General features: G+C 35.4%; 4 protein-coding genes across 4 annotated transcripts; all 4 read left to right on the forward strand.

Annotated features, from left to right (window-relative positions):
- Positions 1 to 1,523: 1,523 nt before the first annotated feature.
- Positions 1,524 to 3,041, forward strand: LOC11407003 (chalcone synthase 4). Its single transcript, XM_003591996.4, has 2 exons — positions 1,524 to 1,800; positions 1,923 to 3,041. Exons 1-2 carry the CDS (start codon positions 1,623 to 1,625, stop codon positions 2,912 to 2,914), a joined length of 1,170 nt encoding a protein of 389 aa, XP_003592044.1. The 5' UTR covers positions 1,524 to 1,622; the 3' UTR covers positions 2,915 to 3,041.
- A 2,683-nt stretch (positions 3,042 to 5,724) lies between these two features.
- On the forward strand, positions 5,725 to 7,249 carry LOC120577917 (chalcone synthase 4). The gene is made up of 2 exons (XM_039829904.1): positions 5,725 to 6,007; positions 6,130 to 7,249. Exons 1-2 carry the CDS (start codon positions 5,830 to 5,832, stop codon positions 7,119 to 7,121), a joined length of 1,170 nt encoding a protein of 389 aa, XP_039685838.1. The 5' UTR covers positions 5,725 to 5,829; the 3' UTR covers positions 7,122 to 7,249.
- A 3,122-nt stretch (positions 7,250 to 10,371) lies between these two features.
- Positions 10,372 to 11,874, forward strand: LOC11420334 (chalcone synthase 8). The gene is made up of 2 exons (XM_003591974.4): positions 10,372 to 10,631; positions 10,754 to 11,874. The coding sequence occupies exons 1-2, from the start codon at positions 10,454 to 10,456 to the stop codon at positions 11,743 to 11,745; spliced, it is 1,170 nt and encodes a 389-aa protein (XP_003592022.2). The 5' UTR covers positions 10,372 to 10,453; the 3' UTR covers positions 11,746 to 11,874.
- Positions 11,875 to 14,363: 2,489 nt separating this feature from the next.
- LOC112418651 (uncharacterized) lies at positions 14,364 to 17,879 on the forward strand. Its single transcript, XM_024775102.1, has 3 exons — positions 14,364 to 14,918; positions 15,029 to 17,722; positions 17,820 to 17,879. Exons 1-3 carry the CDS (start codon positions 14,364 to 14,366, stop codon positions 17,877 to 17,879), a joined length of 3,309 nt encoding a protein of 1,102 aa, XP_024630870.1.
- Positions 17,880 to 18,138: the final 259 nt, after the last annotated feature.

The following is an 18,138-nucleotide window of genomic DNA, read 5'->3' on the forward strand; positions in this document are numbered from 1 at the left end:
TCTAGTTCTCTTATTTTCTTTTATATTTTACCCATGAAACCTTAATCTTCCATATGATATTCTCATCACCTCTTCAACTGTAATCTCCATTTTAGACAACATAAAATATATGTTTTGTACTTTTATCAAATGTAATGCATTTGAAGTAATATTAAGAGGTGTTGAAATATTTTCTCTTAATTTTTCGTCTATCACTTGAAATTGAGATTTCTCAGAGTAAGTGCATATACTAAAGAGGAAAAGACTAATTTTAGTCTGACAAAATTGTGTGACCTCTGTTGCACCAACACTTCTAATTGAAGGCGTGCTTCGGTGTCCATGTGTCGTGTCCGACACTAACATTTATGATTACAGTGAATTATGTCATTTTTAAAATTTTATCATTGTCGACGTATCAATGCCATGTCTGTGTCATGTTTGGTATCGGTTTGTGTCTGTGATTCATAGGGTGTGATCCAGTTTGCTCCTTTAGAAAAATAAATTGTGATCCAAACTATCTATTTTTATTATTGATAGGGATTTTTTTTTTTTAAGAATTTATTGATAGGGATCTGATTACTCTTGTTTGTCCCGATTTTGAAAGAGTTTGTTTTTTAGGGAAAAATTAATAGTTTGTTTTTTATTTTTCTCAAGAAATAATTGAACAGTTTTTTCTCAAATACTTAAATAAGTTTTCATTTGTTCATGTGAACTTAGTTCAGTTGATAGTGACATAATATATAAAGGGGCTGACGTTCAAACCCAAACATCCCACTTGTTTACTTTAAAGGTGGACTTCTAATCACTAGACTACTTGACAAAAAAAATCATTTTAAAATAAACAATTTAATTGTGTAATGATGTATTGTCGCGTTAATTGATAAATATAAAAACACATGAATTAATATAGGGTGTTGTTATTTTGTGCCCATAGGGCACAAGTGAAAGAATTCAAAAATTAGAAACTTTTCATAGAAAACAACAAAATTTTGACTTTTAAAAGTTGAATAAAGTTGAATACACAATTTTTTAGACAAATGTTTCTATTTTAAATTTCTTAGCATGTGCCCTTGGGACACATGTTATCATTCTCCATTGAAGGAAATGTTAACAAGTTTTTTAGAGCACTTGATAAAAAGTTTAAAATGAAAATTTTATATTATGATTTGTGTATTCCCCACATTAAAACATCAAAAACAACTTTAAAAGATATCAATGTTTTTATTTTTTAATTCTTCACAAGTGCTCTCATGACACTAATCAATATTATCTTAACTTTAAATATGCAAATAAAATATCAGCTTTATTATTTATTTTTTCATAAAAAAAAAGGGGGGTTTTGACTGGAGAGGGTCTTTAAAGTCATGCGGGTATTTTCCACCAAACTCTCCTACATGGTAAGTTCATGGACTCACCCATCTAGCCAGCCAGCCATAGTTGAATAAAAAAATGTGCATAATGTTTTTACCAAAAAACGTGCTGTTCAGCTACCTACCCTGCCACTCTTCCCTTCATATAAAACCATCTCATTCCATACATCTTTCCACTACAACACTCTTCCTTCACCCTTCTCTTTCTTTAATTACAACAAGTACTACAAACAAAACCAACTGAGACTTTCATTTGCTACCAAAGATATCAATATGGTTAGTGTGTCTGAAATTCGCAATGCTCAAAGGGCAGAAGGCCCTGCAACCATTTTAGCCATTGGCACTGCAAACCCAGCCAATTGTGTTGAACAAAGCACATATCCTGATTTCTACTTCAAAATCACAAATAGTGAACACAAGACTGAACTCAAAGAGAAATTCCAACGCATGTGTAAGTATTTTTTCCCTCTACCTTAGATACTTTCCATTTAAATATATTTTGCTATCTTTACATTGGTTTCTTAACACCCAAGTTTTGTTGAACTAATATCATCTTTTCATAATTCCCTTCAGGTGATAAATCTATGATCAAGAGGAGATATATGTACCTAACAGAGGAGATTTTGAAAGAGAATCCTAGTGTTTGTGAATACATGGCACCTTCATTGGATGCTAGGCAAGACATGGTGGTGGTAGAGGTACCTAGACTAGGGAAGGAGGCTGCAGTGAAGGCCATAAAAGAATGGGGTCAACCAAAGTCAAAGATTACTCACTTGATCGTTTGCACCACAAGTGGTGTAGACATGCCTGGAGCTGATTACCAACTCACAAAACTCTTAGGTCTTCGCCCATATGTGAAAAGGTATATGATGTACCAACAAGGTTGCTTTGCAGGAGGCACGGTCCTTCGTTTGGCTAAAGATTTAGCTGAAAACAACAAAGGTGCTCGTGTGTTGGTTGTCTGTTCTGAAGTCACTGCAGTCACATTTCGCGGCCCTAGTGATACTCACTTGGACAGCCTTGTTGGACAGGCCCTATTTGGAGATGGAGCTGCTGCACTAATTGTTGGTTCAGATCCAGTACCAGAAATTGAGAAACCAATATTTGAGATGGTTTGGACTGCACAAACAATTGCTCCAGATAGTGAAGGAGCCATTGATGGTCACCTTCGTGAAGCTGGACTAACATTTCACCTTCTTAAAGATGTTCCTGGGATTGTTTCAAAGAACATCAATAAAGCTTTGGTTGAGGCTTTCGAACCATTAGGAATTTCTGATTACAATTCAATCTTTTGGATTGCACACCCTGGTGGACCTGCAATTCTAGATCAAGTTGAGCAAAAGTTAGCCTTAAAGCCTGAAAAGATGAAAGCCACCAGAGAAGTGCTTAGTGAATATGGAAATATGTCAAGTGCATGTGTTTTGTTTATCTTAGATGAAATGAGAAAGAAGTCAGCTCAAGATGGACTGAAGACCACGGGAGAAGGACTTGAGTGGGGTGTTTTATTTGGCTTTGGACCAGGTCTTACTATTGAAACTGTTGTTTTGCGCAGTGTCGCTATATGAGGTGCTTAATTATTTTATTTTCATGAATCACTTTCAAATTTGCTTGATTTTTTGTAAGGATGAATAACCTGTCTACATTCAACATGTAATATCATATTAAAAGTAATATAATTTGTGATTTGTTTTAGATTCTACTCCAGTTATTTATTTGATATATCATTTATAATGATAATTAAGAAGTAAATTGTGTTAACATATAAATGACTGTAAATTGGATGACTGTTACAAGTGAATTTAAAAAGTCCTGTAATGTAATGTGTGCACTCTTCTAACTTAATAGTATTTGAAACTAATTTTAAATATCTGTACACTGTACTATGTTTTATTTTGAAACAACAAAAGATTTTATTACTCTAAACAGAAACAATCCAATAGCAATGTAGCATAAGGTGTACTTTGTGAACAAACCAAGTGCAAAGATACGCAACAAAATAGAACAGAAAAAGAAAAGAAAAAAAAAAAACTAAATCCATCCAAACACACCACTGCCGGCATCATAAAGAAAAACCAGCATCCTGTATTAAAATACAATCCACGCCCTTATGAAAACTCACATGAACCTGACCACCTTAACACCTTTAATACAAGAACATGATGTCACCACTGCAATCTTCAAAATAATTCAATACTCTACCCTTAATGTTGCAAACGGTCTGCAACATGCATCACAGAATCCACCATAAGTGACATCACCAATCATTTGATGATGCAATTTAAGGTTTCAATGTTTAACAGTAAAAATTAACAAACCGACAATATAGTGCTTTGCAAATTTTTTACTTCTGAATGTGAGAGTTTTAGACACCCAAATTCTATGTAACCCCAAGTTATGCAGATCATAAATTCATATGATGATGATGATCTGAACAATCCTTGAGAGAGCATATTGAGAAAAAGCTCAAGAATGTTGAGGTAAGGGTTATGCAGAATAGACTTATAGCAACTCAAATTTTCTAATATTCCCTATTTCATCACATCAAATGAGTGTTCTTTTACCACTCAACGCAAACATATTCTAAAGGATAACGCTAATGAAATTGAAAATCTTGGCCAGTTTCTTATACTTTTCATTTTTTCTGTGTTGATTTCCTCTCAAGGACAACGGTATTTAGTATCTGCGGAAATTTACAATGAAAATATTTTAATTTATTTGCACATAAAAAAGATTGATTTTCTTTTCTACCCAAATTAATATACAACAGAATTTGATACAAATAAGTGTATAATATGCATTCCCTGTGTGTTGAATTTAAAGCCCTAAGTTTTGCAGGGATTCACATTATTCGAATAATAGGGTGTCTAAATGTCCTAAAAATTTTCCTTAAAAAAAAATGTCCTAAGTTTTGATTTTTATGTAAATATATAACTTTTTTCCTTTTTTGCTCAACAATTGTTTTATTCTTGCCACCATATTGCCATTCAATAATTTAGATGACTTATGCTTTTTTTTTTTGACAAGAGACTTAAGCTATGTTTGGATACCAGTGGAATGAGAAGGAATAGAATAAAGTTGATGAACGAAACTAAATGGAATAAAGACACAATTTCATTGTTTGAACATTTTGATGATGAAATTGAGAAGACTAGTTTCATCTAATTTCACTCAAATTAGAGGGCAAGTAAAAGAGGGTATTATATAGGCAAATATGTGAATAATTCTGTGCACATTATGAAATATGAGTAGATAATCGCTTTTCTCATACACAATGCCCTATATGTATATATGAGTAGATAATCGCATCGAAAAATATATTATCCTTCTTTCTGCTACTATATAGCTGTATTATATATGTTCTCTTTATAAATAAAATGACGTCAAAGTCCTGGTCACATATTAATTCAGTCATCGGTGCTCTCTCCTACATTCTTCTTCGAACCAATATTTCACAGTAATCATTGAATTTTTTTGAAAATACACTTTTAGTATTTTAAAATATTGTGAAGTAATTAAAAATACACTTTTCAAATTATTTATTTAGATTTAAAGCAGATAAGCAGAAACAGCATACCTTCACAAGGCTTGCAACAAGATTGAGCATACTCATTTTGTTGTATTTCCAAAGAATAGGAAGCTGCATATAACATAAGTAAAAATTCCCACATCTTAATGATTGTTTCTGGCATAGTTGGATCAAAGTTCTTGCATTACTCAGAATGTCCTTCTCCTTGAACTTTTAGGGATATTATTATTTTGTGGCTTCTCTTCTGTTTTTAGCACATGCTTGTTTCAAGAGAGTCATATTTTTACCAGTTGGGCAGTAGTTGTAGACAAACTATCTATTTTTATTATTGATGGTAATTCATGTAGGAACCAAATTGTCCCAATTTTTTTTCTCCAGAAATTAAGAGTTGTTTTTTATTTTTCTCAAGAATCAAATTGAACGGTTTATTCTCAAATACTAAAATAATTTTGCATTTTAAAATAAAGAATTTAATTAGTATACATTGTCGATGTATTATCATTTTACACATACATTCAATCATATATGTTGACACGTCAATTATTGAATATAAAGCACAAGAATGATCATACTAATTAATTGATGTGGCGAAACATGTGTAAAATAATTTTTAAATATAGCTCAAGTAAAATATCAGTTTTCTTCCTTAAAATAATCATTAAAAAAGGGGATTTTGACTGGAGAGGGTATTCAAAGTCTCCTACATGGTAAGTTCATGGACGCACCCATATAGCCAGCCAGCCATTGTTGAATATTAAAATGTGCATAACGTTTTACTCAAACACGTGATGTTCAGCTACCAACCCTTCCACTCATTCCTCCATATAAAACCATCTCATCCCATACCATCTTTCCACCACAACACTCTTCCTTCACCCTTTCTCTTTCTTTAATTACAACAAGTACTACAAACAAAACCAACTGAGACTTTCATTTGCTACCAAAGATATCAATATGGTTAGTGTGTCTGAAATTCGCAATGCTCAAAGGGCAGAAGGCCCTGCAACCATTTTAGCCATTGGCACTGCAAACCCAGCCAATTGTGTTGAACAAAGCACATATCCTGATTTCTACTTCAAAATCACAAATAGTGAACACAAGACTGAACTCAAAGAGAAATTCCAACGCATGTGTAAGTATTTTTTCCCTCTACCTTAGATACTTTCCATTTAAATATATTTTGCTATCTTTACATTGGTTTCTTAACACCCAAGTTTTGTTGAACTAATATCATCTTTTCATAATTCCCTTCAGGTGATAAATCTATGATCAAGAGGAGATATATGTACCTAACAGAGGAGATTTTGAAAGAGAATCCTAGTGTTTGTGAATACATGGCACCTTCATTGGATGCTAGGCAAGACATGGTGGTGGTAGAGGTACCTAGACTAGGGAAGGAGGCTGCAGTGAAGGCCATAAAAGAATGGGGTCAACCAAAGTCAAAGATTACTCACTTGATCGTTTGCACCACAAGTGGTGTAGACATGCCTGGAGCTGATTACCAACTCACAAAACTCTTAGGTCTTCGCCCATATGTGAAAAGGTATATGATGTACCAACAAGGTTGCTTTGCAGGAGGCACGGTCCTTCGTTTGGCTAAAGATTTAGCTGAAAACAACAAAGGTGCTCGTGTGTTGGTTGTCTGTTCTGAAGTCACTGCAGTCACATTTCGCGGCCCTAGTGATACTCACTTGGACAGCCTTGTTGGACAAGCACTATTTGGAGATGGAGCTGCTGCACTAATTGTTGGTTCAGATCCAGTACCAGAAATTGAGAAACCAATATTTGAGATGGTTTGGACTGCACAAACAATTGCTCCAGATAGTGAAGGGGCCATTGACGGTCACCTTCGTGAAGCTGGACTAACATTTCACCTTCTTAAAGATGTTCCTGGGATTGTTTCAAAGAACATCAATAAAGCATTGGTTGAGGCTTTTGAACCATTGGGAATTTCTGATTACAATTCAATCTTTTGGATTGCACACCCTGGTGGACCTGCAATTCTAGATCAAGTGGAGCAAAAGTTAGCCTTAAAGCCTGAAAAGATGAAAGCCACCAGAGAAGTGCTTAGTGAATATGGAAATATGTCAAGTGCTTGTGTTTTGTTTATCTTAGATGAAATGAGAAAGAAGTCAGCTCAAGATGGACTGAAGACCACGGGAGAAGGACTTGAGTGGGGTGTTTTATTTGGCTTTGGACCCGGTCTTACCATTGAAACTGTTGTTTTGCGTAGTGTCGCTATATGAGGTTGTTAATTATTTTATTTTCATGTATCACTTTGAAATTTGTTTGATTTTTATGTAGGGATGAAAACTCATCTACAGTTCAACTTGTATCATCATAATAAAAATAATATAATTTGTGATTAGTTTTATATTCTTTATAGTTATTTATTTGAAAAATATTTCATTTATAATGATATTAAGTGATAACCTTTTAGCAAGTGCACTAAAAATATATCAAAGTAATGAAGTTTATAAGTTCGTATCCACATGATTTGTTTTAATTTCTACTCGGCAAAAACGTTAAAATAAAGGATGTATTAAATTTATGGGTTGCCCTAGGCAGTTGGATTCGGTTGCATAAAACTTAAACAAAGTAAATAAAATGGTTTGATAATTGGATTAAAACAGATGATCAAACCTTTCGAATCCTCTATTGCTCACTGTGAGTAATTTGGCTCTCTTATCTCTCAAATAAATTAACCTAACTTTACGACGGATTAACTAAGTGGTTTTGATCAATCTCTTGACTCAAAACCATTTCCTAAGTTATAACCTTTTAATCTCTTAAACCGATTGAATTACTGCGGAAGCATGGTGAGAACGTTAGAATTACTATTTCAGGATTTAAAGCTAGGGTTAGTAGTCATTCAATTCCTAAGATCAATTTATATGGTTGAAAGAAGCTAGGGTTAGTAGTCATACAAACAATCATAAGAAAAGCATGAAGCACTGATGATTCTGAATAAAGACTAGGTTTTCATTGATGTTAAAGAGAGTTCTTATCAAATTACTCTTCATCTTTTACTTTTTTTAGATGAATTGAAGCTTGCAGGATACTCCAAGCATGAGATGTACCTGTATCGGATGCCGACAACCTCTAGGCTCCATGTAACCATCTCATTTGGCTTCGAGCTGGATTAAGCTTCTAATAGTTTCAGTTGCAATTGCAAACAACATGATCTTTTCGCACCAAGCAATGGGGATGCCGACAACCTCTTGGCTCTAACCACACACTTCTCATCTTACATACCTAGAGCTCTTCTTGGGACCATTTCCTTATGGTGAAAAACTTAGATATAAAATTTTCTTGCAGTAAATTGAAGGGAGCTATCATGAGTTCCTGAGTTTCAAAAATGATAACAAACTCGAATTTACTTAAATATATCCCTCACTCTTGGCGTAAGCTTGATGCTTGCACCAAAGATGAGAGAAATGAGAGAGTTTTTGATATCTCACTACAACATGATTGAGATTCAACAACAATTGAAAATTGTAACTAAATCAAGAAAAATGTTACTAATTAAATTTAGTAACATTTGAGCAATTGTTAGGTAAAGCTCGTGTTACTAAAAAGCTTCAGTAACATTTTATATTAATAACACTTATTATATGACCGGTAACACTAAAAAAGTCACTTTTATATTTTTTGAAAAGTTGTAAAAAGTGTCGCAAGGTCGTCTAGATTAAAAATTGAGAATCTGCCAAATTTGTCTTTGCTTTCACTTCATTCATATTTAAATTAACCAACAATATTTGAAGATAAAATTCATTTAGATTTACAACTCCAAATATTTCCCCATACAAACATTTGAAATTTGATTTCATAATGGAAATGAAGTATGCAACACTTACATACTTAACTATTAGAAGTTTTCATCCAATAAAGCATGTAAAGGTAAGAAGAACAATGTGCAACAAGCCTTTTTTATGAGGTATCAAAACTATATATGTAGGTTCTGTTCTAATTTCCACTATGAAATATGCATTCAATCAGACTAGCTAAGATAATTTTTGACAAATTCAGAACCCCAGAACAAGTAATAATACAACATGTTGATCTGAACAAGCTTAACTTATTGTGAAGAATGACATAAACGAATTTGCACATAATGTAACATGCTTAAAAACGTTGATATGATCCCCTTAGTAAAGAATTTGCACATAATTGCATTCCAAACAAACAATTCCATTCATTTTACAGAATCCAAACGTGCAGGAGAATCACATTACTAAGATTAGAGAAGTAAATAAAATTTAACTAAAGGTCATATGTATGTAGTAGTATCTATCTATATTCTAAATGTTCAACTCTTCCCTGTAGTAGTATATGGTTCTCTTATTTTCTTTTATATATATTTTACCCATGAAACCTTAATGCATTTGAAGTAATATTAAGATGTTGAAATTTTCTCACTTCATTTTTCGTCTATAACTTGAAATTGAGTTTTCTCAGGGTAAGTAAATAAAATAAAGAGGAAAGACTAATTTTAGTCTCTAACAAAACCGTGTGACTCAATTTGCTCTAGAAAAATAAACACAAATTTGAGTTCCTAAGAAAAAACTATGAACTATAAAATTAGATGCCTAAACCATCGTCAATAAAGGGACAATTAGGTGCCTAACAATAATTAAAAAGGGGTGATTTGGTCCAAGACAATAATTGGAAAAGAGATAATTTAGTCGTACAAAAGAAAATGACCCTAAATAGTTTATTTTTCAATAAATCACTTATGTCCTTTTCTTCTTTAATGTTCAAACAATATATATACACAAATACACACCATTGTTGTAACTATGAACTACGTGACATAAATTTTATGGTATGTTTGGATGGAGGATTTTGGAGAAGAAGGAAGGGGTTAATTGCTTTTCTTTTCAAAATTAATACCACTAAAAATGTTTTTAGAAAATATATAAGTTTGATGGAATTATTATATGATCAATTATCATATTGCTATTTTTTCTTAAAAAAAAAAAAATCATACATTTTAATTTTATTAAAATATTAAATATAATAAAATATAGGCTTATTCCTCCATAGATATCTCCTCCAAAACTCAACTACCAAATGCATTTTAAAATAAATTTAATTAGTATATATTGTCGATATATTATCATTTTACACATATATTCAATCAATTATATATATGTTGACACATCAATTATTAAATATGAATGATGATATTAATTAATTGATGTGGCTAAACATCTGTATAATAATTTTTAAATATATGTGTATAGTAATTAAACTCAAGTAAAATATCAGTTTTCTTCCCTAAAATAATCATTAAAAAAGGGGATTTTGACTGGAGAGGGTATTCAAAGTCATGCGGGTATTTGCCACCAAACTCTCCTACATGGTCAGTTCATGGACGTACCCATCTAGCCAGCCAGCCATAATTGAATATAAAAATTTACTACCTACCCTTCCACTCTTTCCTTCATATAAAACCATCTCATTCCATACATCTTTCCACTACAACACTCTTCCTTCACCCTTCTCTTTCTTTAATTACAACAAGTACTACAAACAAAACCAACTGCGACTTTCATTTGCTACCAAAGATATCAATATGGTTAGTGTGTCTGAAATTCGCAATGCTCAAAGGGCAGAAGGCCCTGCAACCATTTTAGCCATTGGCACTGCAAACCCAGCCAATTGTGTTGAACAAAGCACATATCCTGATTTCTACTTCAAAATCACAAATAGTAAACACAAGACTGAACTCAAAGAGAAATTCCAACGCATGTGTAAGTATTTTTTCCCTCTACCTTAGATACTTTCCATTTAAATATATTTTGCTATCTTTACATTGGTTTCTTAACACCCAAGTTTTGTTGAACTAATATCATCTTTTCATAATTCCCTTCAGGTGATAAATCTATGATCAAGAGGAGATATATGTACCTAACAGAGGAGATTTTGAAAGAGAATCCTAGTGTTTGTGAATACATGGCACCTTCATTGGATGCTAGGCAAGACATGGTGGTGGTAGAGGTACCTAGACTAGGGAAGGAGGCTGCAGTGAAGGCCATAAAAGAATGGGGTCAACCAAAGTCAAAGATTACTCACTTGATCGTTTGCACCACAAGTGGTGTAGACATGCCTGGAGCTGATTACCAACTCACAAAACTCTTAGGTCTTCGCCCATATGTGAAAAGGTATATGATGTACCAACAAGGTTGCTTTGCAGGAGGCACGGTCCTTCGTTTGGCTAAAGATTTAGCTGAAAACAACAAAGGTGCTCGTGTGTTGGTTGTCTGTTCTGAAGTCACTGCAGTCACATTTCGCGGCCCTAGTGATACTCACTTGGACAGCCTTGTTGGACAGGCCCTATTTGGAGATGGAGCTGCTGCACTAATTGTTGGTTCAGATCCAGTACCAGAAATTGAGAAACCAATATTTGAGATGGTTTGGACTGCACAAACAATTGCTCCAGATAGTGAAGGAGCCATTGATGGTCACCTTCGTGAAGCTGGACTAACATTTCACCTTCTTAAAGATGTTCCTGGGATTGTTTCAAAGAACATCAATAAAGCATTGGTTGAGGCTTTCGAACCATTAGGAATTTCTGATTACAATTCAATCTTTTGGATTGCACACCCTGGTGGACCTGCAATTCTAGATCAAGTTGAGCAAAAGTTAGCCTTAAAACCTGAAAAGATGAAAGCCACCAGAGAAGTGCTTAGTGAATATGGAAATATGTCAAGTGCCTGTGTTTTGTTTATCTTAGATGAAATGAGAAAGAAGTCAGCTCAAGATGGATTGAAGACCACAGGAGAAGGACTTGAATTTGGTGTTTTATTTGGCTTTGGACCGGGTCTTACCATTGAAACTGTTGTTTTGCGAAGTATCGCTATATGAGGTGCTTATTTATTTTATTTTCATGTATCACCTTCAAATTTGCTTGATTTTTATGTAAGGATGAATAACCTGTCTACATTCAACATGTAACATAATATTAAAAGTAATATAATTTAGTGATTTGTTTTATATTCTGCTCCAGTTATTTATTTGATATATCATTTATAATGATAATTAAGAAGTAAATCGTGTCAACATATAATTGACTGTAAATTAGATGACTGTTACAAGTGAATGATAAAAGTAGTAATGTAATGTCTTCTAACTTATAGTATTTGAAACTAATTTTAATTATCTGTACACTATACTATGTTTTATTTTGCAACAACAAAAGATTTTATTACTCTAAACAGAGACAATCCAGTAGCAATGTAGCATAAGGTGTACTTGGTGAGCAAAAAACCAAGTACAAAGATTCACAACAGAATAGAACAGCCAAAAAAAAACTAGGTCCAAACACACCACTGCCTGCAACATAAAGAAAAACCAGCATCCTTGATTGAAATGCAATCCACACCCTTATGAAAATTCACATGAACTTGTCCAAATTTACACCTTGAATACAAGAACACACCAATTCATGATATCACCACTGCAATCTTCAAAACAATTCAACACTCTACCCCTAATGTTGCAAACGGTCCTAAACATGCATAACAGAAGCCACCGTAAGCGATGTCACCAAAGATGGTTCGGCTTGAAGAAGAATTGAAGAGATTGGTCAGGCTTGAACACTTTTTCGAGAATGCTGAAGGATAATGAGTCAAGTTTATGCAGGTTCGTATAGAGTTGAAGATTGTTCTCAAGGCTAGAGCCAAAATATTGCCTGCAGTAACTCTCTTGCTTGATCTCTCACCTTTCTATTGTTGAGATGTAATAATTGTTACTTATCTTGTTTCTGTATTTCCAAGGCTGATAAAGCACGTGCTGTCACAAATTTTTTGAGAATGTCGACATTCTTTTCACTGCAACTAAAAATGTATTCTTCTTATCTTGTCTTCTATCTTCTTCCTATACCTTGGACTCTTCATCTTTTACTTTTTTTAGATGAATTGAAGCTTGCAGGATACTCCAAGCATCGAGATGTACCTGTATCGGATGCCGACAACCTCTAGGCTCCATGTAACCATCTCATTTGGCTTCGAGCTGGATTAAGGTTCTAATAGTTTCAGTTGCAATTGCAAACAACATGATCTTTTCGCACCAAGCAATGGGGATGCCGAAAACCTCTAGGCTCTAACCACACACTTTTCATCTTACATACCTAGAGCTCTTCTTGGGACCATTTATAAAACTTTGTTGCAGTAAATTGAAGGGAGCTATCATGAGTTCCTGAGCAATATATTTGAGACGCGTGTATATGTTGTCATTCATCCTCCTTCCATTGACAACTGATCCTGAGTTGTTGATGATTATGTGACCATCTTGTTCAACTCTTCCCTGTAGTATATGGTTCTCTTATTTTCTTTTATAATTTACCCATGAAACCTTAATCTTCCATATGATATTATCGTCACCTCTTCAAACTGTAATCCTCCATTTTATCACATTTAATGCATTTGAAGTAATATTAAGATGTGTTGAAATATTCTCTCTTCATTTTTCGTCTATAACTTGAAATTGAGATTTCTCAGGGTAAGTGAATAAAATAGAGGAAAGACTAGTTTTAGTCTCTAACAAAACTGTGTGACCCAATTTGCTCTAGGAAAAATAAATACAAATTTGAGTTCCTAAACAATGAACTACAAAACTAGGTGCCTAAACCATCGTCAATAAAGAGACAATTAGGTGCCTAACAATAATTAAAAAGGGGTGACTTGGTCCAAGACAATAATTGGAAAAGAGATAATTTAGTCCTACAAAAGAAAATGTCCCTAAATAGTTTATTTTTCAGTAAATCACTTATGTCCTTTTTTTTCTTTAATGTTCAAGCAATATATATATATACACACACACACATACCCACCATTGTAACTATGAACTACCTAACATGAATTTTATGGTATGTTTTGATGGAGGATTTTGGAGGAGACGGAAGGGGTTAATTACTTTTCTTTTTAAATTAATGCCACTTAAAATGTTTTTAGAATTTTTTTTTAATTAGCAAAATTTGTTAAAACTACCCTAGCAAGACTGGAGGGTATGGAATATATAGGCAGAAGAACACCCTTTCCCTGCACAAGACTAAAAGCTTATGACCACCCCAAGCACCAAAACTGACTTAGACTCAAGTTATGAGCCTGTAGTCCTGTATAACGGCACCGAATTACAGCGCCATAGCTAAATCTAGTCAAAGACAGCGCCTCATCCAAAGACAATGACCCAAAAAACTCCGTAGGACCAACCCCAATCCAACCGGAAAAACAGCAGCCAAAAAACAGCAAACCATATAGCACCATGCGCCACACTTACTCCAAAAAAGGCCAAAGACGACAGCAGCACCCTAAACCTTCAAAAAAGACCACCTGTCAACTGTCCAAACACACTTAGAAATTATTTAATTGTGATTGAATTATTATTATACGATCATTTATCATATTGTTATTTCAATTTTATTAAAATATTAAATATATATCAAAATTGACGAATCATGGGACCTCTTAAGAAATCTCAGCACCATGTCCAGCGATCCCTGGTGCATAATTGGCGACTTCAATGACCACCTATCTCCGGAAGATAAACGAGGTGGCCCTTCTCGTACTGCCTGGCTCATTAGAGGATTCCAACAGGTGGTCACCGACTGTAATTTATATGATCTACCTCTTCTTGGCTACCAATTCACTTGGTTCAAAAGTATCGGCACCGCTTCTTCGAAGGAAGCCCGTTTAGATCGTGCTCTTGTTACTTCCTCCTGGCATGATCTCTACCTGAATGCAACTCTGCAAACTCTTATGGCTCCAATCTCTGATCATACTCCTCTTTTGCTTCAATTGGACCCTGTTCCCTGGCGCACACCACACTACTCCTTTCGTTTCAACAATTCCTGGCTTCTGGAACCGGAGCTCATCAATCTCATTCAAAATAATTGGGGATTCTATACTTCCTCTAATATTATTACCAAATTCAACTACTGTGTGGAAGATATCTCAACTTGGAGCCGAGAAGCTGCACCAAATTACAGACATCTAATCCGGAAACAACGCGAAAAAAATAGAAGAGTTCCGCAATGCTATGTGTGATGGTAACGACCCGCAATTGGAAAGTATGCAGAAAAATCTCGCTTCTTTAATTCTACAAGAGGAAACTTACTGGCATCAACGTTCTAAGGTCTATTGGTTAGTAGACGGACACTAATAGCAAGTTCTTCCATGCCTCTGCTTCGGCCAGGAAAAGGAAAAATACTATTACGCAACTGCGTGACTCTTCAGGTAATTGGATCACTTCGCAAGAGGATCTTTGCGCCCTTGTTCGTGATTACTTCACCTCCATATTCTCTTCACAACATGGAGATTATCATAGCATCATTTCCTCGGTCCACTCAAGGGTAACAGATGACGACAATACCTTGCTCACCCGGCCTTTCTCTGAAATTGAATTCAAGGAAACAATTTTTAGCATGCATCCAGATAAGTCTCCCGACCCTGATGGACTTAATCCAGCTTCCCTTGAGCCTAGCTCTTTGCCCATAGAACTTAACGCCACGAATATTGTTCTAGCGCCCAAGATAGACACCCCTGAAACTATGAAGGACCTCCGTCCTATATCCTTATGCAATGTGCTCTACAAAGTAATCTCCAAGGTACTCGCCAACCGCCTCCGTCCTCTCATTAACAAATGGATCTCACCAGAACAGTCTGCCTTTGTTCACTCTCGTTCTATCATGGATAACGCTTTAACAACATTTGAGACTCTCCACCATATGCGTTGCAAAAGGAAAGGAAAAATTGGTGAAGTTGCTTTGAAGTTAGACATCTCTAAGGCTTTTGACAGTGTAAGTTGGTCCTACCTTGAAGCTATTCTTTCCAAGATGGGGTTTAATGCTAAATGGATTTCTTGGATGATGATGTGTATTACCTCTGTCGAGTACCACATCATTTTTAATGGTGATCGCATCGGTCCTATTACTCCCCAACGTGGTCTGCGCCAAGGATGTCCCCTCTCTCCTTATCTCTACATTTTATGTGCCGAGGGTCTATCATCGATCATAAAAAATTATGAGCTTCGTGGTAAACTACATGGTTCTCGTGTGTGTCAAACTGCTCCTCCCATTAGCCACCTCCTATTTGCTGACGATAGCTTCCTCTTTTGCAAAGTAACAATCTCGGAAACACAAAGCCTAAATGAAGTTCTCTCCCATTATGAATCAGCATCAGGGCAAGGAATTAACTATGGAAAATCTGCCATCGCCTTTAGCGCAAATACGGATTCTGGTGTTATCACAAACATTTCCTCATTACTTGGTGTTTCTAACACAATTGGCTCCGGGAAATACTTAGGCCTTCCGTCTATGGTTGGTCGTAGTAAGAAAGCAATCTTCTCTTATCTTAAGGACCGTATTTGGAAAAAATGTCAAGCGTTGAGTGCTCGATCTCTATCACGTGCCGGTAAAGAAGTCTTGATCAAATCAGTTTCCCAAGCCATACCTTCTTATTGTATGGGTGCCTTCCTTCTCCCTACCTCTCTTTGTGATGAGATTGAAAAAATCATGAACTCCTTCTATTGGGATAAGTTAACTCTCCACAAAAGTTTGGGAGGCCTCGGCTTTCGAAACATGGAAGCTTTCAATTTATCTATGCTTGGTAAGCAAAGTTGGAAACTCCTTTCAGATTCGTCTTCTCTACTTACACGAATTCTCAAAGCTAAATATTTCCCGCGAAGGGATTTCTTGGATGCCCCTCTCGGCCATAATCCAAGCTACACCTGGAGAAGCCTATGGAGTGCACAACATTTACTTACCTTGGGACATAGATGGAAGATTGGTTATGGTTCAAGAATTAAAGTGTGGAGCACGCCTTGGCTGCGAGACCTTCCGACCCTTAAACCATCTACTCCTCCTCCACCAAATTTTGAGGATTTAACTATTAACCACTTAATGCTACCGGACCTCTCTTCTTGGAATTATAACCTCGTCCAATCATTGTTTAATCCTAGCGATGTTGTTGCAATATTATCTACTCCACTCTATAATAGACGTAGAGAAGATACTTGCATTTGGAAGGCTACGGTTGACGGATCCTACTCCGTTAAAACGGCCTACCGCATCTGCACCGACATTCTTAGTGAAGTATCGCCGCAACCGAACTCAACACAATGGCAGCTCCTTTGGCGCCTTCGTGTCCCTCCTAGAGTACGAGCCTTCCTTTGGCGCGCAGCTCACCATTGTCTACCTACAAGAGACAATCTATCCAAGCGTGGTATCCCTTGTTTAGAAACTTGTGTATCTTGTGATCTTCTGGCTGAATCCCATATGCACTTATTCTTTGTTTGTCATAAAGCAATTGCTTGCTGGGACCTCCTTGGCATAGGTAGCATTATTCAAGATTTACTCTACGGGGCCGATTCATTTCAACAAATGCTTTTTGACTTGTTGCATAAACTTCATGATCATCAAAGACCATTAGCAGCTCTTATCATTTGGAGCTTGTGGAAGAGTAGAAACTTGTTACTTTGGGAAGACAACGGCACTACTCCATCTCTCACAGTAACTCGCGCCCAAGAAGTGCTTCATGAATGGAGTTGTGTTCAAAAGGCCAAACATCCAGATCACCGCGTCGAGCAACACCCTACCTGGGAAAAGCCTCCTCACGGCACAATCAAGTGCAATGTCGACGCAACCCTTCTCAATGGTAACTCGGTAATGTGTTATGGTTTATGCTTCCGCGACTCTTCTGGAAACCTTCTCTTCGGCAAGTCAGACTTCAAACTTTTGTCGGCTACTGTTTTGGAAGCTGAAGCTATAGGTCTCTTGGAATCTCTCAAAATGGCCATCTCCAAAGACCTTCGCCATGTTGCATTTGAAACAGATAATAAAATTTTGGTTGATCTACTAGGAAACACCGCTCTCCCCCTTAATGAAATTGGTGATTTAGTTTCAGAATGTAAAACTCTCTTGTTAAATAATCCCGACTATATAGTGTCGTTTGTTAGGAGGCAAGCAAATAGTGTGGCTCATAACATTGCAAGAGCTGCAATAATTTTGCCTTTGCTCAAAAAAAAAAAAAGTATATATATATATATATATATCAAAATATAGGCTTATTCCTCCATATATATCTCCTCCAAAACTCAACTTCCAAACATACTTTTTTTTTTCTGTTCTTTTTTAGAACTATCAAGTGTTAAGGATCTTTTTAAAATTTTCAATGTTAAAAAAACATAGATGGTAGACTTTTATGTTGTTAGGTACCAAACTATCTATATTTTTCGATAGACGAAATGACAAATAATCATTGA

This window comes from Medicago truncatula, chromosome 1, assembly GCF_003473485.1.
Source record: "Medicago truncatula cultivar Jemalong A17 chromosome 1, MtrunA17r5.0-ANR, whole genome shotgun sequence".
NCBI lineage: Eukaryota > Viridiplantae > Streptophyta > Magnoliopsida > Fabales > Fabaceae > Medicago > Medicago truncatula.